This window comes from Pleurodeles waltl, chromosome 8 (assembly GCF_031143425.1).
Source record: "Pleurodeles waltl isolate 20211129_DDA chromosome 8, aPleWal1.hap1.20221129, whole genome shotgun sequence".
Classification (NCBI taxonomy): Eukaryota; Metazoa; Chordata; class Amphibia; order Caudata; family Salamandridae; genus Pleurodeles; species Pleurodeles waltl.
The window spans coordinates 569802442-569829118 of NC_090447.1; the positions used below are offsets into that span (position 1 = coordinate 569802442).

The window sequence follows — 26677 nt, forward strand, 5'->3', positions numbered from 1 at the left end:
ATAGCCAAGGCTTGTTGGCGGCTTACAACACGAAATCTCATCTGCAACGATCTTCACGCTGTAGGACATCTTTTGCATCATGCAGGAACCCACTGGCATCTTTCTAGGGTGCATTTCTGCAGTCTTCTACTAACCAGGGACTCTTCTTTTGCAACCTCTTCTGGGTTGGCAGGGGCGCCTGTCCTTTCTGGAACTTCTTTTGACTTCTGGACTTGGTCCCCTTCCTTTGCAGGTCTTTAAGTCCAATAATCCAGCAGTTGTTCTTTGCAGACTTGGTTGGCTGCTGAAAAATCACACAAACGAGGTGTAGTGTGTCCTAAGGAAACTTGCAGTACTTTACTCCTGCTTTTCTGGGCTCTAGGTTTGGGTAATTTAATCACCTTTACTGTATTCTTACTCTCCCAGCGATTCTGCACACACTACACTTGTCTAGGGGGGAATTTGTGATTCACATTCCACTTTTTTGGTATATGGTTTGTGTTGCCCCAGACCTATTTTCTCCTATTGCACTCTAAAGGATTTCCTACTGTTTGCATTGTTCTAGGACTATTTACTTGTCTAATTTTGGTGTCTAGTGTATATATTATGTACAATACTTACCTACAGAAGGAGTATTGTCTCTAAGATATTTTTGGTACTGTGTCACCCAAATAAATACCTTTATTTTTGGTAACACTGAGTATTGTCTTTACTTGTTTATAATTACTGTGTAACTATAAGTGGTATTGCATGAGCTTTGCATGTCTCCTAGTTCAGCCTAAGCTGCTCTGCTATAAATACCTCTATCAGACTAAGCTGCAAGAACACAACTACTTCACTAATAAGGGGTGACTGGACCTGGTGTAAGTACCCAAGATACTCACTACAAACCAGGCCAGCCTCCTACAGGTCCCCACTGTTGTTATTTTTGTTATTGCTTTTATTGATGCTAATGATCTTAATTTATCAAAATACTGATGTGTATATATATTTTTAGTTTTGAATACTGCTACACATTTTTTTATTTTTCATTCTATGCCTGATTTTAATGTATATATTTAACAACTGTGTTTCAGCTTTTTCCTTGCTTATACACTTTGTGATCAGGATGTTGTTTTGTAAATGTAATGAATTATGCAATGTTTTATTAATATGTTGCTTTCATGGTCTTTGACCGAAATAAAGTATTTTGACGATGATTCACTTATTTGAAATATCATTCCTCTTTTATATTTAGATAATTGTGTGCATTCATACATGATTATCAAGATTATCCTTCACCCTTTTGGATCTTTTGTGAATGATCTTTATTGAATATATTTCTTTTTCAGGCGTTATTATTAAGTCAAATTGTAACTTGATGTCTAAAAATCCTATTTTAAAATATTCATAATATTTAATTAAATAGATTAGTCTTTGATAAGTTTTCTTTTCGGCGCCGTTTCTTCCATTCCTCTATACGGTACAGTAAGTTTCTAAAGATACGTAACATATTATTTTACTTTAAGCACTGGAAAGAAAAAGTATTTTTATGTGCATCAGTTTATAAATGATAAATGTACTGTACCATTTGATTATTTGCAAACCAAATATCAATTACTGGATTCCTTTTTAGTTGAATAAAAGTTGATCTCCTTGTCTCTTATCTACTTTTTACCTGAATCAAATTCTGATCGTCTTTCGACTTTTCCATGTATATCCCTTGAAATAATTCTTCACAGCCCTTTACCAAAGTTGCTTTCATTTACAAGCTCCTATTATCTCCATCCTTGTTTAGAATTAAAACTCCATTTAAATTGTTATGGGAATAAGATTTAAATCTCTCCTTTTCAGCCCAATTTGGGGACATACTTTGTTTTAAATTATTCAGAACCCCTAAAGAATCCCGTATTACAATGCCACTCTCTTTTACAAATAATAATAGAGCTATTATTACTTCAAAACATGTAACCAAATTTGACTCCTCTGCCTCTTCCTTATGTTGGTTTTATGCTAAACATGTTGCAACATTACTACATTTGTTACACCATTGTTGTTTGTCCATGCCCTCTGTTTTGGTCTAAATGCTTACAAGTTTACCAGTGTAATACTCCTCTTGTTACAAGAGTTTTTTTAGGTTCTTTGGGCCTGATTTAGATGCTGGTGGAAGGGATACTCCATCACAATGATTACGGATATCCATCCACAAAAAATCTAAATACCATTGTGTTTTCTATGGTATTTAGATTTCAGAAGTTGGGATATCCGTCACCGTTGTGATGGAGTCACCCCTTCACCGAAATGTAAATCAGGCCCTTTATATATTGACTTTGATTCATTAACCAAAAAACCAGTATTATTTGATTTGTTTATTGTATATGCCTTTAAAACAATAGTTTCCTGATGAAAATAATACTTTCCGGTTGGAAAGATTTCTCTAAGCTATCTATAATTACTTGGTATAATCTTGTGTGTGATGAACATAGGATTCATACTGTGTCTTCTACATCACAAAAAATTAAATCTGATCTATTACCTACCCTTCACCAATTTTCTTTTTTGGCACTCAGAACTTTCTTAATCTTTCCTGTTTCTTCTCTTCTCTATCTTTGCTTTACTTCCTACTTTCCTCATCCATCGTTGTTCTTTCTCCTTTTTTCCTTACACATATATATATATATATATATATATTTATATATATATACATATATATCTGTATGTATGTGTATATATATATATATATATATATATATATATATTGTTTCTGGTTATTCTAAATAGTTACATTGACTTTTTATGCATATCACTTTATATGATCATAATTATGTTATCATTTGAGTTATGAAAGAGCAGCATTCGCCCAGATGTCACAATTCATTGAAGACAATTCTATACTTTCAGACTTCCAAACTGGATTCCGCCCAGGAAGAAGCACTGAATCAGCACTCATGGCAATCTGGGACGATCTTAAAAACATATTCGACCGAAATGGAGTTGCTGCACTACTTCTCTTGGACCTATCAGCTGCCTTTGATACGGTTGACCATGACACCCTAACTCAAAGACTCCACGAAGCCGGCATACAAGGGATTGCTCTCGACTGGATTACTTCCTATCTTCAAAAAAGAGCGAATATCATCCACTCGCCCCCCTTCTCGTCCGAACCCTACCTCACAAAAGCAGGGGTCCCCCAAGGGTCAATCATCTCACCTTTGCTTTTCAACATCTACATGATATCTTTACCAGAACGGATCAATGATTTCCATCTCACATGCTACAACTATGCAGATGACACACAAATACTACTTAAATTAGAAGACCCCAAAAACATTGAAAACTCACAAATCTTCAGTTGCCTCAGAGCCGTTGATCAGTGGATGACCTGGAGCCATCTCAAACTAAATACCTCCAAAACAGAAATACTCATATGTGGTGACTGGAAAAATTATGACCCTCTGTGCGTCTGGCCTGACGATCTCGGACCACCTCCTCAATTATCCAAGGAAGTTAAAAACCTAGGAATCACCATGGATTCCAAGTTCACTATGAATGCCCAAGTAGACAAATTAGCACGCACAAGCTTCATCACCTTAAAGACTTTACGACGCATCTTCCCCCACCTCGGATTTCCACACAAGGTGCAAGCTACTATCTCGCTTGTACTATCCAAACTGGATTATGCCAATAGCCTCTACCATGGATCATCTCTAAATGTTATGAAAAAACTACAATGTATCCAGAATTCCGCAGCCAGGCTACTACTACATATAAAGCCGCAAGCCCACATCTCCCCTGCCTTGAGAGCACTACACTGGTTACCCGTTGCCAGAAGATGCATTTTCAAGCTGCTTTGTATCACCCACAAAGCTATACATGGAACAGGACCGCTTTTTATCAGAAAGAAAATTACCAAATACATTCAACAAAGAACCCTCCGCTCAAGACTGGCACCCCGCCTTAGAACACCACCATACAAGAAAAAGACTATAGGTGGTACATCCTTCTCCGTCAAAGCAGCCAAACTATGGAATTCATTATCCCCAACTATAAGAGCCACAGATAACTTTCTTGTCTTCAGAAAACTACTCAAGAGTTGGCTCTTTCCTTCATAACCACCTTTTTTAAACAACTATGAACTGCATATGCCTATGTGGATAAATGTTATTTTCAGATTATATGTATATTTCTATTTATTTATAGTTTCTTTGGAAAATATGTATTGCTACTATGTCATAACAATAAAATACACACACACTCTTTAAACCTGTCTGACTAAGTATTTTTTACCCATGATTCTAATTATGTATTGTATGTGCATATGTGTGTGTATTCATGTGTGTGTGTGTATATATATATATATATATATATATATATATATATATATATATATATATATATATATATGTATGTATGTGTATATGTTGTTTCTGTGCTTGGCATGTTCGTGGATCATTACATGGCTCCTGGTTTTGGGTTGTTATACTAGATATCTATGAATTCCTGCTCTCATCTTATCACACTTATCTACTCATCACTCTTATGTCATGTCTCTATCAAACTATCCCCCATTCTCACTCTGACTCATCCCAAATCCCTTCTACCATTTTCATCTCCTAAATATCTCTGCCTAAGCTCTTCCCTCCACCTCCACACCTAACTCACCAAACCTCACTCTACCTCTGTGACCTCCCACACAACCCTACTAAATTCTCCTGCATTCATCTCACCCTGCTACTATGCTCTCCCTAACCCTTCCACATACTCTGCCCCCTCCGCCCCCCTTTACTCATCCCAAGCCTTTGGGTTGAGTAAATGAAGGATATACTCCCAATTAACACTTCTGGATTTCTTTCCTCCTCCACCCCTCCATTACTCTAGTCAATCTAACTAACAAACTCTCATATCCGCGGCTCAAATTAACTCATAATAAAACTAAAACTGTACTCATTATTTAACGATACTAATCCATCCCTATTTCTTGTTGGGTTCCGGAGTAGCGTGCTACTCATCGAAAAGCGCTTCAACGCCTCGTCAGGGGTAGTAAGCGCCATATAAATACGATTACAATACAATACAATGAATTATCATTAAAAATGTATTAACAAAAAAAGAGCTATTGTGCTCACTGCTGTCTTCTTCATTTCCCCCTATACCCCTGTAATTCCTCTGCCCCTGTAATACTCTAGCCCACGTTTGAGTCCTCACCCATGACTAACCCCGGCTACCCGCACTTGGTCTTGTCACTGTTTTTGTTGCTGGTATTTGGCGGTGTGTCCTGTGTACTCTATTTCAACTTTGCCACAACTATCTCTCAGGCCACCTACTGGGACACAGCACAGACATCAACACCCTCAGGATTAAGATTACAGAGGAGGCGCGGTGTACTTAGCAGTATTGGGAAAGAGGTGAAACATGATCTCACTCAGGTGCATGGAGTGCACAGTTCTCCAGTACATGAATGAGGACAGGGTAGTGCTAGGTTCTGCAGCAGGAATTTGGATCAAGACATCCCTGCCCTCCGTATGCGTCGTAGATTTATTGTTTACATAGCACTTAATAACTCATTGGTGAACGTCAAACCGCCTTCTCTGACGGGTACACTTTGTAGTCACTTTCACTTCTATGCTTTAAAACACTGAAGAAACGTGCGCGTGTTTTAGTAACTGTAACTTGCACAATGCCGAAGTCATACGTCATCTGTGCAAGTCCCATCCGTACATTTTTAGTGGTTACTTTTCACTGGAGGAGTGGCTCCTGCTGGGCTTCTACAAAATAAACAAATTCTTGCCGGGAAGTGGTTTATTTATTTCTGGAGTGTCTCGAGGCGCCGAGTAAAAGAAACAAAGATCATTACCTTTCTTTGGAGCAAAGCATGGCCCTCCTATAACCCTCCATCTCTGTTTTTTTAAACAAATATAGCACTAACTGGACCCAAAGTTATTTGAGCACTTTGCACGATCAACAGTTAAAATACACAAGGGGACGTGCATAGGGATATTAAGTGATTTGCCTGGAATTCCAATATGTTGAGCCAAGGGTGTAGCTTGGTCAGTAGGACTGGGAGGAGTGTGAGTTTTCCAACACTGACAGATACAGTTAAAATACAGTATATGAGGGAAGGGTGCATGAAAGGAGGTTTAAGGGGAATGGAAAGGGAGAGAAATGCAGATTGTTAGGGGTACTTAGTGAGGGGAAATACAGTATGTTGTAAACTTACCATCATTTTGAAGACTTTCAATACAGAGAAAGGGAGAGAGTATGTGCATGTGTGTCTGTGTTAATGTAAACATTCCTAGTTCAAATCTGACAAGACACCTCACCATACTCGACTGAAAGCACTTGTACCCAACTGTTTACCAGAAAATAAATGTATTAAGGGGGTATAACACCCCAAAGTTACACCCCTGGTTGAGCCTCGAACTTTGTTCCCCAGTTTCAAAGTCGGCAGCTCTGGCTGTAAACCCCATATCACATCCTCTCCTTTCCTCTGGAGATCCCACTCGTTGTCGCCGGTCTAACAATTTGGGGAGAGACTCACTCTCAGGTGGCACAGAAATGTGTATGTAGAATGGTCAGATGGAAAAGATGAAACGAAGACCGTAGGTTGTGTGTAATAATTAAAGCTGAACTCCAAAATGCTGTCACTTCTTGAAGCTGTAAGACTTCTGGCGAGACAAAAAGGCAGTACTCACTAGAAGTAAGACAAGTATTTGCAAAGCCAGTAAGTCTCACCTTAACGAGACCTATTGGTTTTGCCAATGTGTTTTTGTCATGCTTTGCAGGAGCCCAGTGTTGCACAGCATGCCTAAACTAAAAATTGACAAAGCCAATAGCTCTTCCATAAGCAAGACCTATTGGCTTTCCCAATGCTAGTTATCGAATTATGCCTGGTCATGTAGAATTCTCGCCTGGTACCCTATTCACGGCACACTTTAGTATATAAGCATTGAAACCACACGGCCACCATGTTAGGAGATAAATAGGTTGATGTTCCACATCTGCAGTAGTAACCAAAAATGTTAAGAAATAGAACTTCAAGGCTAACATAATGCTGCATCGTTTTCAACAGTATTCATATAAACAATTTCGACGATTTTGGGAGCCAATACAGACTATCTTTGTTAAAACCCCTCAAAATGTATTTTACTGAAAGTTATTTTTTTTAAAATACATTCCCGTTAATTTCCGCCATTGAACAGAAAGACAAGTGTTGTTTTGTTATTCCAGTCCAGCTAAAGCTGTTTGATGTGGAGACATTGTGTTCCTGGAAGCAATTAATACTAACTTAAAAGAGACAGGAAAAATACCTCACCTCATTGTGCTATTTCCAAAGCACCCAAGATCTCCAACGCCGAGGTCATCCACCATAATTAAAACAAAATTAGGCCTTGTCGATTTGTAGCTATTTGTACTCTGCACTGCCACGTAGGTCAAGCCCAACATCATAACTGCAATATGCATCATGTCCCTGGAGAAAAACATATAAAGTGATAAATGCAGTTTGATTATGGGAAGAAAAACATTTTTCTCAGTACTATGATTCATGTTCATAAACAAGGTAGAGAAAAAAAGATGAAAAAAACGTTTTGCTTCTGTAATGGCTAAATTATAAATGTCTTAAGTTAAGGAACACAAACATCACATTTCGGTACATATTTCATTTTTTATATACAGTATGGAAGGCGAGCAACACCACATCTGCATTCCTTTAAAGTCCTTGGTAAATAATTTATTTCTAATGATCAGAAGAATCAGGTCGCCAGTTCTGTAATTCTCTTTTTTGTTCTTTGAAAAAAATGCTTTCTTAATGTGATAGTTGCCAATAGGTTATTCGTGCGCAAATACTGCATTCTTATTAACATGTATATTGATGAAATAGAATACCAGTGCGACGAGGGTTTTGCTAAAGGTGTTTTTTTGAATTAGACAATAGTTTTTGTACTTAGTTGGTGCATGTTTTCTCAGTAGAAAAGCCTCGCCCACTTCTGTTTTGAGGTTTTTTCTCTGGGACTATCTGCGGCCATTTGTTGTGCTGGGTCGAAGGGATGTGGTATAACCTGGGACAGCAGCCAACACCTGACCACAGTGTCCGTTCTCGCCAAAAGCCCCCGCGTATGTTTCTGACAAATAATGAGGGCCACAGGAATTATGCGTTCTGCCATCACTTCTTTTTCACATAGTTATTAGTTGGCAAATTTTGCCACATAATCGATCATTTGCTGCATATTTTGCCGCTATTAGCAACAAAAACAAAAAGTTTCAAACTCAAACAGATCCGAAGTTTCTAAAAACATTGCAACATACCCTCCTGCGCTGCGGAAATCCCCTTGCAGAGGTGAACTAGTCATCTTTCAGTTGCTTATTTCTGTGTTTTCTTGTAAAACTAGCACTAATGACATGAAATCTTTGCTCATGCATAAAATTACTAAATAAATAAGTAATATTATCAAAATATGTGCCACAATATGCCAAATAGTTGCCTTTTCTTGGTCCTACTGCCAACTCTAGGAAAAAGGTGGAGGCAGATCCCAGACTTTCCACATGCGGCGCTCTCCGGAAAGGGCATATTTTTTCGGCAACCAGTGAGAGTCGAGCCGCTTTCTTATTTTGATTCACTGCAACCTTTGACAATTTATCCTAAAATTTTAAAACCTAAATTCCAATTCTTGGCTTTTATAATGCATTTAGGGCCAGATGTAGCAAAATTTTGCGAGTCGCAAATGGCCCGAATCGCAATTTGCGACCCCGCAAAATCGGAGATGGGATGCAAAAACCCCATTTCTGAATCGCAAATTGCGCCGCGAGCCATTACCGACTCGCATAAATTGCGACCCCATTGTGCGACCCGCAAATAGGAAGTTGCAATTTGCGAGTCGCAAACCATATGAAATAGCCACTCGCAAATTGCGACTAGTCGCAAAAAGCCCATTTTGCACTTCCAATTTACCACTAACTCAGAGCAGGTGGTAACCAGAACCAAAGTATGAAAGGAGACCCAGAAGGCACCTGGGTTACTCAATATGGCGGAGATATATGTGATAGCAAGGAGGAGGAGAGCCCACGCCGCACAGCAGATGAGGAGGAGGAGCCAGAGACAGGAGAAGATATACAGAACCAGACATACACTTTTCCAACAAACTGAGGAGGAGATATATGATAAATACAGACTCAGCAGTGCAGCAATATTAGAATTAATAGATCTACTCAATCCGCAGCTTCAATGCCAGACTGTGCGCGGCAGCGCCATCCCCACACATGTGCAAGTGCAATGCTCACTGCACCTCTTGGCCTCGGGTAGCTATCAGGGGGTCATTGCAGTGGCAGGTGGGGTATCTCAAAGTGCACTCTCACGGTTCTTCAGAGCATTCCTAGATGCCATACTCACACACATGTCCAGATACATATACCTACCCAGGAATGAGGCAGAAATCAACAGCACCAAGTTGGAATTCTACAGGATTGCCAACTTCCCGCATGTAATAGGGTGTGTAGACGGGACACATATACAAATATGCCCTCCTGCAAATCTGGAATATCTGTTCCGCAACCTGAAGTGTACCCACTCACTGAACATCCAGGTAGTATGTGACGCCCATTATGTTATAACTGACATGGTGGCCAAATTTCCAGGGAGTACACATGACTCCTACATTTTCAGGCACAGTGGGATACACCAACGCCTAGAACGTGGGGAGTTTGGAGACGGATATCTCCTAGGTATAGCTGAATACACCTTGCAAACATACACACAGGTCAATGTGGAACCCATCCATGACCAGCTAACATTGTTCATTTTTGCCTAACAGGTGACAGTGCATATGCACTACGACCATGGATACTTACCCCGTACTTAACACCCAGCAATGAGACAGAGAGGCGATACAACAGTGCACATAGAAGGACCCGAAATATTATAGAGAGGACCTTTGGACTGTTGAAGGCAAGATTCAGATGCCTCCACAGAAGTGGAGGTGCCCTCCAGTATGCCCCAATAACAGCATTGAAGATCGTTGGCGCATGCGCTATACTGCACAACATTGCCACCAGACGTGGGCTACATCTCACCTCAGAAGACCCAGATTCGGAGGATGACGAGCAAGAGCTACCACATCGCCATCATGGAGATAGAAGCATTTCAAATCAAGGCAGACAGAGGCGGGACCACATTGCAAACCAATACTTTTGAAGGTACGTGGTAACTGTCACCACACACACGAATGTCACACACAAAGAGCCCAGGTGTGAAGTGGAACAAACAAGAACTTTAATGAAGTGAACCAAAAAACTATTGATCAGGGGCTGTAAAAGTCCACCTGCTATGAGGACACATTAACCTCATGTGCCTCCATTGTTTGTCAGTGCGTAGCTCACATCCTACGCCTGGGACGCCCAGCATGGCTGGTGCCTGGAGCGTCTGCAGATCCCTGCCATGCACTTCCAATACGCAAGACCCTGGTGTCTGTGGCAGATGCACTACTTATAGTAGAGCCCTCCTCACTGTCTTGCGGCATGTCTGCCGCGCCCCTAGCCACCAGACGTGCCTCCATCATGCCCACAGCGTGGCATATGCGTCCAAGGCTGCGAGCCACATCACTGGCAAAGTGGCCCATGTCGACCTGTAGGCTGACTGTGCGGCATGACAGCCCTGTGGTATTTACAGCCAGGTGGACGATGGAGGCAGCCATGCGGTCTAGTCGGTGGATTAGTTGGCGGTCAAGGCGCCTTGCACCCTCTCTCTCCGTGACAAGTTCAGCCACTAGTTGCCTGATGGAGAGCGCAAGGTCACCTACATTACTCTTCAGGTGTTGTAGCTCTGTGTGGACCTGTGCCAGCCCTGTTGTCTGATTCCTCTCCATTCGCCGCATGGCCCCTGAAATCAGTCTCATTTGCCTTGTCTGCAGGGGCTGCCCTTCGATGAGTGCAGCCTTGGCGGCTGACATGGAGGCATCCCCTACATCTCCCTGTGACACTGCAGGGACAAGAACACGTCGCCTGCGACGCGGTGGTGCATCTGTGTCCTGTTGGCTGGCACTGTGGCTGGGACCGGGTGCTGGGTCTATCTCCACTATGGCCACTGGTGCATCTGGAGGGGACTGTGGTCGGGTGGTGCAGGTCCCTGTGGTGGCTGCTCCTGGGTCCTGTGCTGCCTGGTGGCTGACCTATGACCCCTGGACGGTGTGGCTGGTGGTGGTGTCTTATGGGAGACCTGTGGGACATAGGGAACACACTGTCAGTATCTACCATCTGTTGTATGCTTCCTAATAAACTGTTGCCTATCAGCTGCCTACTGGACTACATTGCCCATAATGCACCATTCTGGTGGTTGCTACTCTGAAATGGAGCTATTTTGGTTGTGCATGCTGCTGTGTACTAGGTGGGTGGGGGTATGGCAGATATGGGTGTACATGCATGTTTCATGGTACTCACTGGTTGATGGTCCTGGCGCTGACGTGTCCAGCTCTCCTATTCCAGACACTGCCTCTGGCTCCAGGGTCTCTTGCACTCTTTCCTCCATGGGTGTGGGTGGTGGTACGGTAGATGGGCCTCTTCCAGTGCCCCTCATCTCCCGGAGGCGCTCTGCCACCCTCTCCTTAGTCCTGGAGTGCAGGTCATACCATCTTTTTTTAAGCTCATCAATGCCCCTGTGGCTCACCCCCATTGAATTCACCTTCTCCTTGATTTCCATCCAAATCCTCCTTTTCTCCAGCTCAGGCACACTGAGGTCTGCTCTTCCAAAGAGTTGATCATGGTGCTGGCAGCATTCATCCGTCAGCACCTCCAGTTCTTTTTCAGAAAATTTGATCTTCCTCTTTCTGGCTGATTCCTCCATTGTTGCTGCTGTTCCTCCTGTTGGCTGTTCAGCAGTTGGAAATGGGTGTGGTCCTCCCTCCTCCCAGGTGTATTAGTAAACTTCCTGGCTGTGATGTCATCATCAAGAGCCAGGAAGTGTTTTCCAGAGTGTTCTGCTACACCTGCATGCAATTTGCGGCACAGTCGCAATTTGCGACACCCACTTGCAATTTGCGTGTTCGTTTTTAGCGAGGTCGCAAAAAGCGGCCTCGCAAACAGCGGACTCGCATTCTGCGGTGCGACTTCATTTGCGAGTCGCAAAATGAAGTCGCTTCTTCTTGCTGGATACCTGTTTGCGAGTCGGAAATTGCAAGTCGCAAAGACTCGCAATTTCTGACTCGCTATTTTTTTCCTACCTACATCTGGCCCGTAGTGCCTAATTAAGAGCTTGGTCGACGGGAAAGCCCATCTGCCAAACTCCCGACAGAGCCTTTGTGGCGTCCACCCCACCGGAGTAATTAAGTAATTAAGAGTTTCCTGCTAGGTCGGTGGGCAGAAACCTCAGTTTCTGCTGCTGGCCTAGCAGGTAACAGTCTACAGCATTGTCTCCAGCTCATAATCGAGCCGGTGGCAATGCTTTAGCCCACAGGGTGCACCAGCACCATCGCAATGTTCACTGTCTGCACATTGCGACGGTGCTGGGCAGGGGGGCTCCTGCACTGCCCATGCTAACTGCATGGGCCCCCCTGTGGCCCCCTGCACCTGTTCTCTGCCAGCTTTTTCATGGTGGTGTTACTGCCATGAAAAGACTGGCAGAGAACAAGGTCGCAATCCTCAGGGCAGAGCTGCATGCAGAGCAGCCCTGGTGGATTACGATCTCCGCTACCACCAGGCTGCCGGGATAATGGATCCTGGTGGTGCTGGCGGTTCCCTGGCAGTCTGACTGCCAGGGTTTTAATGTGACAGTCTGACCTCCACCGCGAGTGTGGCAGTCCGAAGACCGCCACACTTATAAGGAGGCCCTTAGTGTCGTAGGCAAGATAAATTCTTACACCCCCATTTTGCTTTAAACTCTTATGCTGTTCCCCTTATCTGTTTATTACACTCCAACTGCAGACAGTTCGCTTCAGATACAAGAGATGCCTCAATGTATGCATAAAGAAATGTAAACCTACAAAGATGACTCAGTGAGTCAAACGCTCATTACTGGTATTGTGTGACCTGCAGTTAATGAAAGTGAATTGTGGAACAGCAAAACTAATTTTGACCCTTAAAGGTTAATACATTGGTTTCAGTTTAATTAGCCAAATCAAATAAAGTGATAGGTTATTAACAAAGCTTAAATATGGCAAAATTGTGACATAAAGTGCAATATAAAGAATACAGTTTTTTTAACAACCCCACATACCATGCAGGAGCATTAAGAAGTTCCACTCCAATGAGTATTTGGCACATGTTGGGCCAAACTGTCAACTTCTTGCAATTAAGGGCATAACCACTGTTCTGAACTAGAAGGATAAGAAGACCCCTTTACAAGAGCATTTAAAGTTCTTCCCAGAAAATTTGGAGCAATTTAGTGCAAAAAGTCCACGTTTAGGTGGAGAATATTAACATTGATCAAAATTATATAGGATTTACAGACTATTGTACAAGGGGCTTTGGGGTATGTCACTACGTTTTTTTTTTTCTTCAGAAATGTAGTAAGTTTTAATCTCATCAGACAACTATGACGTCAAGAACATATGGAGGCTACTGTTTTTTTGGTACCCAAGTTCAGAAATCAGCATGGAATGTCTGAGTTTTGACATTGCACACCAAGTGACTTATTTTCAAATTCCACTGTCATTTTATTATAAAAAAAATAGCCCATTTTCTCTTGATATAACGTATAAACAGGAAGTCCTGACACCTGTGGATAGGGTACAGAACCAAACCACACAAGAATAATACTTGACAGTCAGGGCATCAAGGCATTTCCTAGAACTATTTTAGAAAGTAGTGTAATGGACACAGGTCAACTATATTAGAAGTTGATCGCTCACCAGCATAATTTTTTTCTGGGTTAGATTAGGCATTAGAGCTACTACAAACTCCCTGCTCCGGCTGCAGATAGCCATTAGAATAATACTACACCTGCTAGCAATAAGAGATCTGTCTGATCCAAACTTGTGAGGGATGGACATCCGCTGATATACAGATCAACAAGAGGGTCAAAAGTCTGAACCCACTCTATAAACTACGATGAAGGAAGGACCCAAGACAAATTATCATTGATGAAGTTAGAAGGTTTCAAGACCCACCCTTTTTGCGGACCACTGCCATAATCATTACCTTCCATTTTCAAACTTCAAATCCAACTAAAGGTGATTCAGGAATAATCTTTCCCGGACTACTGCAGTCTAAGGGGCTCATTACGAATTTGCTGGATAGAGAAGCTGACCACCAAACTTGTTGGGATGAGGCGACCGTCAACCCGGCAGCCTCACCCCACATCGTATTACGATGTTCCCAGTGGGCTGACCAGTGGGAATATTGTATTAAAATGTTCCTGCAGGTCAGCCTAGCAGGAACAGTGCTATGGTATTGGTCTCAGCCCCAATACCATAGCACTATAGCTCCAAGGGTGCTAGGTGCTGGGTGGGGCACTCATCGCCCACTCAGCGCCATTGTGGCTGACCACGACTCAGACAGCCATCAGCTCATCAGGAACCATGTTTCTGGCGCGGATGCTGAGATGATTTTTATCCTTTACAGCGTCTGACCTTCATCAGTTGCACCCCTTTAATAGCCATGACTGTCATTTTGCAAAGCTGCAAGGGCAACAAGCCGAGAGCACAAAGGGGCAGTGGCAAACCAGCGTTTCCCTCTGAAGAAGATGCCTGTCACTGCCAAGTTTCTGAATGGATCCCTTTGTGAGGATAGCAATGTGGGGGCCTAGTAACAGATGCCAAAAGCCTTGCCTAGACCTCCTGCTGAAGAGTTCCCCTTAGCCTGGGGCTAATGGGAAAATGTCCTAACACAAGATGCAACAGTGATGTTCAGGCCCAGTTGACCTGCCGGACTGACTCTTGGCCTCCCAACTCATTAGCATAAGTCTGTTGCTCCATATCCTTTGGTGGTCTGCAACCAGGGTTGAACTGGCCTATCAGGCAATCAGGCAGTGCCCGATGGGCTGGTCTGAAAGATCAGCGTGCAGGACTTTTTAAAAAAAATTGTCGACATATGGCCAGTTTTTGCTGTTGATTTCAGAGATATTGCCACTGTCTTAGTTATCTGATTTGCAAATGGGGGCCACTTTTATTTTGGTGCCTGGACTAATTTTGTGTCCCAGTCTCACCATGTCGGCATCTTTGTTTTAGAGCTTAAACATACCCCATGGGCTTTTACAGATGAAGTATTGCCCCATCACCCAAACATCTGGGGTTGAGCCAGTAGCAGACTCCACAACAGGATAGATCCCAGTAGCAACAGAGGCTTTGGAGGAGACACAGTTAGCTACACTAAGCTATCAAGGCCTGGCCCCTTTCATCAACAAGCAGCTGAGAAGTAGTGACAATGCAGAGGCGTTGACTGGGGTTTCGGGCTCTGGATGACCAGCAGGGCACTACGAGTTATTCCATCAGGTGATCTCAGGGCACAGAGGAGGTAGGCTCCACCCTCAAACACAAGACCACTCAGCTGGGGGGTCATCAAGTTGGAATAGAAAACTCAGCGTGGAGCAGATGGCACCTCCACCTACTTTATGACATAGAAGCCACTCTAGTCTGCATCCACAGTTTCTGGAACACAGATTGGTTACCTCTCTCAGAGGGGTCAATAAGGGGACCTATCCTGAGACATCCACTGAGAGGGGCCAAGAAGGGGCTCCCTGCCCTCTTCCTAGAGTTGGCCTAGCTTCGTCCTGTATCTTTCCCAGGGTGGGTATTTGCTCTTGGCAACTGTACTGTACCTTTGCAGTTCACAATTCCGTCTCAGGCCTCTAGGCCCTCTCAGGCTCAAGCATGCCTCCAATTGTGATCAGTGCTTTAGCGCTTTAACCAGTAGGTTGGTTGTAGCCTTTCTGCTCCTCTTCCCCTTAGTGCCAGATGCTTTGGGTCTTACTAAGTATAAGCTTCAGGCTGGTGTGGGGCAAGCACTGTGCAATCTTGGCAGCAGGCATATGGTCACAGACATCTCATAAGGGAAGCATCGAACAGGTCGGAAGCAGCCCACCTGAGCTTAGAGAGGGTAGACCGCTCTGATCTCACAGGATTATATTGAACAGTTCCTGGGCAAGATTTGCACCAAAATCATCTCTATCAAAACTGAATTCAAGATCTGTTTACAAGAAATATGTGGGAAAATCAATGAACTTAGCACTAAAGTGGATTTTCTACAACTTAGTGCTGGTGCACGCACAGATGTTCAAGAGTTTCTCTGGCACAGGGGCCAAGCATTAGAGGAAAATACTGTATATCAGCAATAAAGCAAGAAGAGCTTGAAAGCAAAGGTCAGCACAACAAAATCTGCATCAGAGGAATTGCCAACAAACTGGGGGAAAACAATATCCTGAGCTTTACCCGTTACCTACAGTAGTGCTTACATAGGGATGCAAATGCACCCCCCATCACGTTTGACCCCGCTCTTAGAGTAGAAGCAACCACACTTCATTCAAACACCTCAGCAGATATCATCACAAGAATGCACATCTTCAAGGAGCAAGAAGCCCCAATGAAGCTCGTCAGAGAGAAAAGATAACTGTCCGATTAAACAGTTTCAGGACCTCTCATCAATCATGATGCAGAAACAAAAACTTTTAACCTATAACAGACTTTTTATGTGAACATCACCACCCCAGATACCAATTGGACCACACTTTCAGCCTTATTTTCATTGGCAGAGTGTAGGAAATTGTCACTATTGGCGTGGCTACCCCCCACTTTTTGCCTAGTGTTAATGCCAACTTTGATTGAAAGTGTACTGGGATCCTGCTAACCAGGCACTAGCACCAGTGTTCTTTCCCAAAATCTGTACCTTTGTTTCCAGAATTGGTACACCCTGGCACCAAGGTAATTCCCTTGTAAAATATACCCATGGAACCAAGGGCCCTGTGGCCAGAGAAGGTCCCCAAGGGTTGCAGCATGTATTATGCCACCTTAGGGGACCGCTCACCAAGCACATGTACACTGCCTTTGCAGCTTGTGTGTGCTGGTGGGGAGAAAAAGGCAAAGTCAAAATGGCACCCCTCTGTTGGTACCATTCCCACAAACCACTGCCTGTGGCATAGGTAAGACACCCCTCTAGCAGGCCTTCCAGCCCTAACACAGGGCGCACTATACCACAGGTGAGGGCATAGCTGTATGAGCAATATGCCCATATAGTGTCTATGTTCATTCGTAGACCTTGTAAGTGCAGTGTAGTCATACTGAGTATATGTCTGGGAGTTTGTCATTATGAACTCCAGAGTTCCATAATGGCTTCACTGAAAACTGGGAAGTTTGATATCAAACTTCTCAGCACAATAAACCCCCACTGATGCTAGTGTGGGATTAATTGAAAAATGCACCTAGAGGGCATCTTAGAGATGCCCCCTGTATGTTAGCCAAACTGCCAGTGCAGGACTGACCAGTCTGTGCCAGCCTGCCACTTTCAGACAAGTTTCTGACCACATGGAGTGAGAGCCTTTGTGCACTTTGTGGTCAGAAACAAAACCTGGCCTGGGTGGAGGTGTTTCACACCTCCCCCCTGCAGGAACTGTAACACCTGGCAGTGAGCCTCAAAGGCTCAAGCCTTGGGTTACAGTGTCCCAGGACACTCCAGCTAGTGCAGCTGCCCGCAACCTGTAAAAATCCCCCACTTCTGGCAGCAAGTCCGGCATGAAAATTAGAGAAAACAGAGAGAAGTAACCACCCCAGCTAGGACCCCCCCTAAGGTGTTCAGAGCTGAGGTGACCCCCTCCATGCAGAATCCTCCATCTTGGTTCAGAGGACAGGGACAAATAGGATTAGGTTTGTGCCCCCTCCCCAAAGGGAGTGGGCACAAGGAGGGTGTAGCCATCCTCAGGGACAGTATCCGTTGGCTACTGCTCACTGCCCCCTGAAACGTCCCTAAATCTAGGATTCAAGGGCCTCCCTGAAACCAGCTCACCAGATTCCTGGTGACCTGACAAGAAGAAGAAGGACTGCATAGTTGAAACCCCCAGCTGAGAAGAATGAAGATGACAACTGACTTGGCCCCATACCGACTTGTCTCCTGCTTCAAAGAACCTCCACAAGAACAGCATCGCATCCAGCGGGACCAGCGACCTCTGCGAAGCTCCAGAGTACTGCCCTGCACCTAAAAAGACCAAGAACTTCTGTGAACAGTGGCCCTGTCCAAGAAGAAACAACAACCAAGCATGCCAGCCTCACTCCGAATGAGTGAGTCCTGACCACTCTGCACCAGACACCCACGGTGTGTGTCCAGGTGGCCCAACCAGCTAGCGAGGATCCCCAGGTGATTCTGAGCGAGTGCCCACCCTGGGTTGACCTCCCCACCCCTCCATGATGAAGCCGACAGAGGGAATCTTACCTCCCTGCAGATCTGAAACCGAGTGCCCCCATTCTCCATAGGAGCCAATGTTAGTTTTGCCTCAAATTTGACCTCTGCACCAGGCTGGCCCCGTGTTGCTGGTGGTGTGTGTTTGGAGTTAACTTGAACCCCAACCTGTGGGTTTCCTAACCTCTGGAGACTGGAACTGTAAGTCAAGTACTTACCTGTAAACCGTGCTAACTTTTCTTCCCCCCAGGAACTGTTTCTGAAAACCTTTTAAAACAGATAATTGCCAATATTTCAAATTTTTTATAGCTTATTGATCTCAAACAAAGTGCTTTTGGTGTATGTGTGAAATACAACCCTATTGAAGTACTTACCTGCAACTTGAATCGTGTAGTTTTAGAAATAAATTAAGAAAATATATGTTTGCTATATAAAACCCATTGGTCTGGAGTTGTCATTGAGTGTGTGCTTCTTCTATTGCCTGTGTGTGTACAACAAATGCTTTGCACTACTCTCCAATAAGCCTAACTGACCGACCACACTACCACAAAAGAGAGCATTAGTATTATTTACTTTAGCTTCTGTTAGGCCTCTGGGGAACCCCTGGACTCTGTGCACACTATATCTCATTTTGATACAGTATGTACAGAGCCAGCTTCCTACAAAAAAGAAACAGCATTTTATAGATTCTTTGATCGAAGTCCGATCACTCTTGGTAACACTGATGATCCAAGAGTCAATTAAACAGTCGCCTCAGGAAGCCGGGACTCCACCTGGACTGGCAAACTGTTCACAGTCGAGGGGAACTTAACCACTGAACTGAAAATGTGGTTTGGGGGCAAGCCGGACCTTGCCCCTGAATGATACCTGTTACCAACATCTACTAGAAAGGAGATCTCAGCTGGGCCAAGGGGAGTGGTTACACAGAAAAGTGCCATATAGGACACAATGGCACTTGTGATGCTATAGCGAGGTTGCCTTTCTGTGACTCTCCTCTCCACTGTGTCCCTACCCACTGAGGATATATCCTCACAATGGGCTACAAATGTTTCACACCTGGACATACTAGCTAGGGATGCCGCACTTGTCCTTTTTAAATTTACCTTCTGTTAGTGGGGTGGTGAGTGGACCTTGGAATACACCGTAGAGCAGAGGTTCCCTTGGGGTGTGAGCTTCAGCAAGAATTTTTAACATCTTCCAATCACTGAGAGTACATGACTGCTAAAAAGTATCTCTTTAGACTCACCAAATAAAAGGCATCAGATCTGCAGCTATTTAACAAGTAAGAACGCAAGCATCTCACAACACTTATCTAATAAAGAACAATAAAGCGCACATGCAACACCAACAACATGGCTTAACAGACAATATTGGGCTTCAGCTGAAAGTAAATCAGCTGGGGTGACCATACTATGTATTTCACACTTTGGTGCTGATAACATATACATTAATAGGGGGTGCAAGAGGCAATTCGTCAGGGTCACAATATATCAGCATGGTTTCCATTTGACACTTCTAAGCATATATGGACTAAATAACGCTTAGGAGTCCTTTCTGCACAAAACTCTTAATGACCAGTTAGGGTCAAAAGAAAATGTAATAGTAGGAGGCAACTTCATTCTAGCATGGGACCCTGACAGGGATAGAAGTAAGTACACATATACAGGCATAAGAGTGATGTCAGAGCACTTCAAACAAAAGACTTCAAAATTGGGACTTGTGGAAGCATGGCACTACCTGAACCCAGACATAAAGGACTTTTCCTTCTACTCTTACGAACATATCACATATTCCAGAACAGATTATTTGTTTATCAAACACACCTTAATGCACTAACTGGAATCAGCATTCATATTGTAAATATCTATTTCAGACCATGTCGATATTGAAATTACCAGAGGGAAACTGGCAGCCTATCACTGGGGACTGCAGGTGGTACATGAAACTGTACACTCTAGAGGACCCTGTCGATAGGTCTAACGTAGAGGCAGAAATTAGGGAATATTTTGCTATGAACTTACTCCCTAAGCTGTGGCTGCACACAATTTGGGATACATTAAAAGGGACGATTCACAGAGTGATCATAGCTACTGAAATTGTGCACAAGATGGAGACCACGGTGATTAAATATAAGCTTACAACAAAGATTAGTTCTCTGGAACAACAGGACAAACAAAAGGCAAGCGAGATAACCCGAAGACAATTTGACTATAAACAGGGGTCATGAACTAAACAGAGCAGAGAGATCCCTACTGAAAATGATAGAGCTCTTCTATAACAAGGATGCGCAGGTGGGAACTTTACTGGTGAAGGGAGTCCACCTTCAACAAGTCCAGGCACATACAGTGGAAATCAAAAAGGAAGATGGTTCCTGGGAAATGAGAGGACATGAGAAACAGAAGGCCTTCCATAAATGTTACCAAGGGCTATATCACAAAGGAGATGGGAGCCTTGCAGATGTTATCAATAACTGTGCTGTACCACAGCCTCTCCCCGGCCCATAGAGAAGCGCTTGAAGTTCCCATAGATGTAGCAGGTCGAGGACTAGCAGTGAATGACAAGCCACCTGGGAAAGCACCTGGCCCAGATGGCTTGCCGCTAGAGTTCTACAAACATTTCTTTCCCCTCCTGAGCAACAACATGTTCACCATGTTCAACTCGTTAACACCCATAGAGGGACTGACCCCCAAGATGTGCAAATCTCAGATTGCATTAATCCTTAAACCTGGTAAAGTCCCAGTACTCTGCGCATCTTACAGACCCAATGCTCTTCTTAACACAGATGCTAATGTTTAGACCAAAATTCTAGCAATGCGCCTGGAGTACTTGCTCCTGTGGCTGACTAACAGCGACCAAGTTGGATTCATCTGCAATAACCAGGAGGTGTGACTGTAAGAAATTGAGGTGTTAGTTAAGGGGGGTAATAAGCCCTGTCAGGATGAACCGCTAAAGTCACTAAATAAATCTGAGCCCAACCCCCTCAACTATGAGACACAGCAGACATGCTTAACTTAGATGCAATATAAAATATTTATGCAGTACCAAAAGTCTATAAGTCAAAACATAACACTAGAAAACTCCCAAGACAATTTATAACAATAGAATATATTTAATTAATAAAATGAAGATGAAAAACAATGAAGGAATCCAGAGATTTTTTAAGTTTTACATAACAATAGCTCCAAAAAGTGATAAGCATCAACTGCTGTCAACGGGTTGCTCTGGACCAGAAACTTGACACTATTCAAGGCCAAGTACAATTGAGAGCTAGTTGAATACTGATATCAGGTTTGACCCGGTCTGAAGTTTTTACCTTCATTGGGCAAGGCAGCAGGATGTGACCAAGAGAGCTTCACAAGGTCAGATAGCCTTATGATGAGATCCCGGCTATTACAAATGGGGACTCTAGTTGGCAGTTACTTTACACCCTGTCCAAGTAGGGACCCTCACTCTAGTCAGGGTAAGAGAGTCACACTCCTAAGATAACCCCTGCTCACCCCATTGGTAGCTTGGCATGAGCAGTCAGGTTTATCTCAGATGCTATGCATTAAGTATTTGTACCCACACACAGTAACACAGTGAAAACACTACCAATGGACGCCACACCAGTTTAGAAAAATAGCCTAGATTTATCTAAGTAAAACAAGACCAAAACGACAAAAACCCAACATACACAAGCACAGATATGAATTGTAAAAGATTAAATCCCAATAAAGCGCTTAGAAACACACTAATTCCAACTGGTGCTATCATTGTGTCATGATCGAGTCGTTCCCCACAGTCCGAAACCACTCACAAGCAAGTGTGGTGCAGGTCACCGAGTTTCCCGGATCCCATGCAGTACCTTAGAAACGAGGCAGAGTCAAAGATGTGGCACAGAGTCAAGTAGGTGAGGCGTCACTGTAGCCGGTGTAGTGTTGGTTCCGTACTTCTATGCATGAGGTGAGGCGTTGGTTCCTTACTGTTATGCAGGGAAGGTGAGGCGTCGGTTCCTTACTGTTATGCAGGGGAGGTGAGGCATTGGTTCCTTCAGGAGACTGCGGAGGTGAGGTGGCGAGGCATCGGTTCCTTACGATCCAGCAGGGTCGATAAGTTCAGCGGGTCAAGACATGATGTGGGCAACCTCACTAGGTCGTGGACACACAACTGGGCTAGTGCTGCAGCGAAGTCGGGTGTCATGGACGTCAATGGCACAGTACTCGGAACTCACAATGTTGCGGGACTTCAGAGGTGCTGCACTAGCGTCAGGCCTGTGGTGTGGGTTGCGGTAATTGCACTTCAGCGGGGACCATGACTTCGGGTGCAGACAGCGGCACGGAGTTGGGTAGCTGCACTGGTTCTGGAGCCATCCAGAGTCGATGTCCTGTCTCTTCTTGTTTCATGCCAGATTTTATCTCCGAGGGCCCAGGAACTGGAGTGGGTACCTCTGGCAAGTCTGGGTCCTAAGCATGAGAACCCAGAGAATGGCAGGTGTAGTTGTTGATGTCCCTAAGACTTCTTAACAGGAAGCAAGCTCAGTCCAAGCCCTTGGATACACAGCAAAAGTCTAGTCTTTATCCTCCCCAAAGTAGAAGCAGTAACTGCAGGTAAACGCAGCAAAGCACACACAGCAAAGGGGCACTACTCCTCCTCACAACACTTCAGTTCTTCTCCTTTGCAGAGTCTCCTTTTGATCTAGAAGTCTGGAATTTTGGGTCCAATACTTATACTCATTTCTGCCTTTGCAGTAGGCAAATGTCAAAGGAATGTTGTTGTAGTGCACAAGACACTGCCTTCCCTAACCTAGCCCCAGACACACTCTAGGGGGTTGGAGACTGCATTGTGCATTGTGTAAGGACAGACACAGCCCTATTCAGGAGCAAGTTTCAGCTCCTCCCACCACTTTAGCTCAGGAAGACTCAGCAGGATATGCAAGGCATACCTAAGCTCCCTCTGTGTAACTGTCTAGAGTGAATACACAACCAGCCCAAATGTTATCCTGACCCAGGTGTTTATTCCACAGCCAGGCAGAGGCACAGAATGGTTAAGCAAGAAAATGCCCACATTCTAAAAGTGGCATTTTCAAACACATAAGTTAAACAACATCTTCACTAAAATATGTATTTTTAAATTATGAGTTCAGAGATCCCAAACTCTATATCGCTATCTGCTTCCAATATGAAATTACGCTTAAGAGATATTTCAAGGCAATACCCATGTTAACCTATGGGAGAGATAGGCCTTGCAATAGTAAAAACCGAATTGAGCAGTATTTCACTATCAGGACATGTAAAACACACCAGTCCAAGTCCTATCTTTTAAATACACTGCACCCTGCCCATGGGGCTACCTGGGGCCTACCTTAGGGGTACTTTACTTGTACTAAAAGGGATGGTTTGGGCCTGGCAAGTTGCTACACTTGCCAGGTCGACAGGGCAGCTTAAAACTGCCCACACAGACACTGCAATGGCAGGTGTGAGACATGTTTATAGGGCTACTCACGTGGGCGGCACAATCATTTCTGCAGGCCCACTAGTAGCAGTTGATTTACAGGCCGTGGGCACACGTGGGCCACTATACTAGGGGCTTACTAGTAAATCAAATATGCCAATCATGGATAAGCAATCATAATCGCAATTTACACAGGGAGCACTTGCACTTTAGCACTGATCAGCAGTGGTAAAGTGCCCAGAGTACCAAAACCAGCAAAAAAGAAGTCCAGCACACAGAAAAAAATACAGGATTCAGTGACAAAAAGACAGGGGAAACCACGCCAAGGATGCCAGGTCTAACACTCGTGAAGCTGTTAACATTTGCAAGAAAGCTCCATGTGGGTGAATTTTGAATTTAGGACCCAAGGAAGGACCCTCGTTGGCCGTATTCTTTTAGCACCTTCACCCAATGAAGATGTCTACATTTGCACTTAGTCACTTTTTTATAATTTGGATTCCTTCACTGGGGTAAGGCTGCAGGATGTAGCCAAAGAGGGTTACAGAAGGCCAGGTACCTTCTCTATGAGATCCAGGTGAAACAGATTGGCTGCTGTGGTAAAACTAGAGCAGGGGAAACCTGAATCTGCAGCCCGCCCGCAATGCACTTTGTTCTGATTGGCTTGGCAGGTTCATCAAAGTCATCCAGAGGTCTTTCAAGCCAAAAAGCTCTAATTAAACTGATGACATTTGGTGGCAACGCTCTGAGCAGGAGAAATTTAAGTTTTATGTCCAAGGAAGGCCCCTCACTAGCTGGATACTAGTGGTACTTTTGCTGAGGGAAGATTTCTACGTTTATACTGTCACTTTTTTTGGAGCCCTGTGGTCACTTGAAAACCAGTTCTGGGGACAGCTCCTTTCCCATGGTGATTGAATTCTGGCTGACTGGGAGAACAAGAAGAGACCTGGGCAGGTGTCATCTGACAACTGCCTGTGACAGGGGAGGCCCCTGTGAAGATATGTACGTTCCTGGACAGTGCCCAAATAATCATCTTGCCAGAGGAACAGAAATACCTCCCCAAACCAAAGGCTTTGTCTTCTGCTCTGGGAGCAGTTTTCACACCTCTTTCAAGGTTAGAGCTCAGAGGCTGCAGCTGGAAGCAAATAGAAATTAGCCTCTATGGGCTTTAGGCAGGAAAAATTTAGCTTTCAAAAATAACCTTTTCCTTAATATTTATTAAGAAATCTGACTTTTCCACTGAATTGGGTGTTTAATAAACATTACAAAGAATCCAAGAATGAATCATGTTTCTAGGTGTTTCATAGCCAGATATAGCATTATTGAATTTATTATTGCATCCCAGTGTTTTCCTATGGAACAGTAATCTTTGCCATAGTGAAAATTGCTTTTTGGGCCTTTTCACTGTTAGGACATGTGAAATAAAATGTCCACATATCCTACTTTTAATTATCTTGCACCCTGCCTTATGGACATTAAGGCCTACTTAGGGTTGACTTAATAATATTTAAAAGGAAGACTTAGACCTGTCGAAAGTTTTTTTTTTGACAAGACAAACTGCAGTACTCTGACTCCCCAGGAGACTTTTCTGATCTAATAATTGCTGCTGGCTGCTGAACTGAACCCAGTCCACACCAGAGCCAGTATACTAGACTGTTCTGGACTTGACCCAGAAAATACTCTGCCCTTCGTCCTCAGGGATCAAGCCGAGGTCACACTGGTGACAGAGCAGCCGTGAGAAGGCTGGCAGGTCTGTGGTACAAGAGCACTGTGTAGAAGAGCAGCCTGGGAGCTTATGGGGGGCTTTGTTTGAGACAGTTGCAGCTGATGGGAAAGGAGTGGCCTCAGCTGCAGAGGAGCAAGATGAGTCCTGGTGCGTGGCTCCTGAGAGGAAGACAGGCAGCCCTCTGGGTCGATGCTGGCTACGCTGCTCTTGCTTAGCAACAACCCTAGGCGTGGTCTGTCTGTGTGAGGTGCCCTTGGACCTAGGCATGACTGATTGTGCTGCCCAGGGTTGCTTTATGCTTTTGGCTGGCTTGGAGAAACAGGCCAGTGTTGTCTGAAGAGGCAGAATGGGGTTGAAGGTCAGTATGAGGACACAATAAGCCACACTGATGGGACTTAGTGCTAATTGAAGGCTCCGGCACTATTAGTTGCTCCTGCAACTAGAGGACTGAGGGGTCCTGCAGCACTACTAACATCCCAGGCGAAGATCTGATGGTCAAAGCCCCCCCTCCTCATACCCAAGCATCCAAATAATTGGCCATGGGATGCGACAGACTCTCAGGGCCAAAATAAATAAGTATACCTCACCAACGACCGACAAGAACAAGTCTGACGGAGAGGCTTCAGAGATGCTCCAACAGAGAGGCTCCAACCCGCAGATGGCAACACTATCCTCTATTCAGGAGTCACAAACTACACTGGAGACCACGATTGGAGAGGTAGGGGAGGTTGTTGCCCTGCTGAGACAGGACCTAAGCAACATAGTGGACAGGGTCTTGGGAGCGGAAGGACGAATATCCAATCTGGAGGACACCATTCATGAGCTACAAAGCACTGCTGTGCAACTACCTGCCACTTCTTTTGCACTGGAGGAACACACGGAAGAAGCTGAAAACCAGGAAAGAAGGAGCAATCTGTTTTTCATAAGATTTCTGGTGCAGAGGATCTTGGAATAGGTCACCGGAATCCTTGGTGTCAGATGCAGATTTTACCAGGGACTGAAAGAAACACATTCATCATCCAACAGAAACATGTTCACATCATAGCAATCGGAACAGACGGAGGCACTGATGGCCGGAACTGAAGGTTGAAAGACTGTAGAAAGATGACTCCTCTCCCTCTCAGCTAGGAGGGTGAAATGAGGGAAAAATGAAGGCTAAATATGAAACACAGACTACTTGTTTATTCCCCTTCTCCTTTACTAGACCAGCATCATCATATCATTTTATAACAACGTTCTCTGGGGGGTCTGCGAGAATAA

General features: G+C 44.2%; 1 protein-coding gene across 1 annotated transcript in view; it reads right to left on the bottom strand.

Moving 5' to 3' along the window:
* The window catches only part of LOC138249540 (steryl-sulfatase-like), a 711979-nt gene that overhangs the window by 665226 nt on the left and 20076 nt on the right, over positions 1 to 26677 (bottom strand). Inside the window, exon 2 of the mRNA XM_069203489.1 lies at positions 7271 to 7426. Coding sequence (XP_069059590.1) covers positions 7271 to 7422 — 152 coding nt within the window. The 5' untranslated portion in view covers positions 7423 to 7426. The remainder of the gene's footprint in view (positions 1 to 7270; positions 7427 to 26677) is intronic.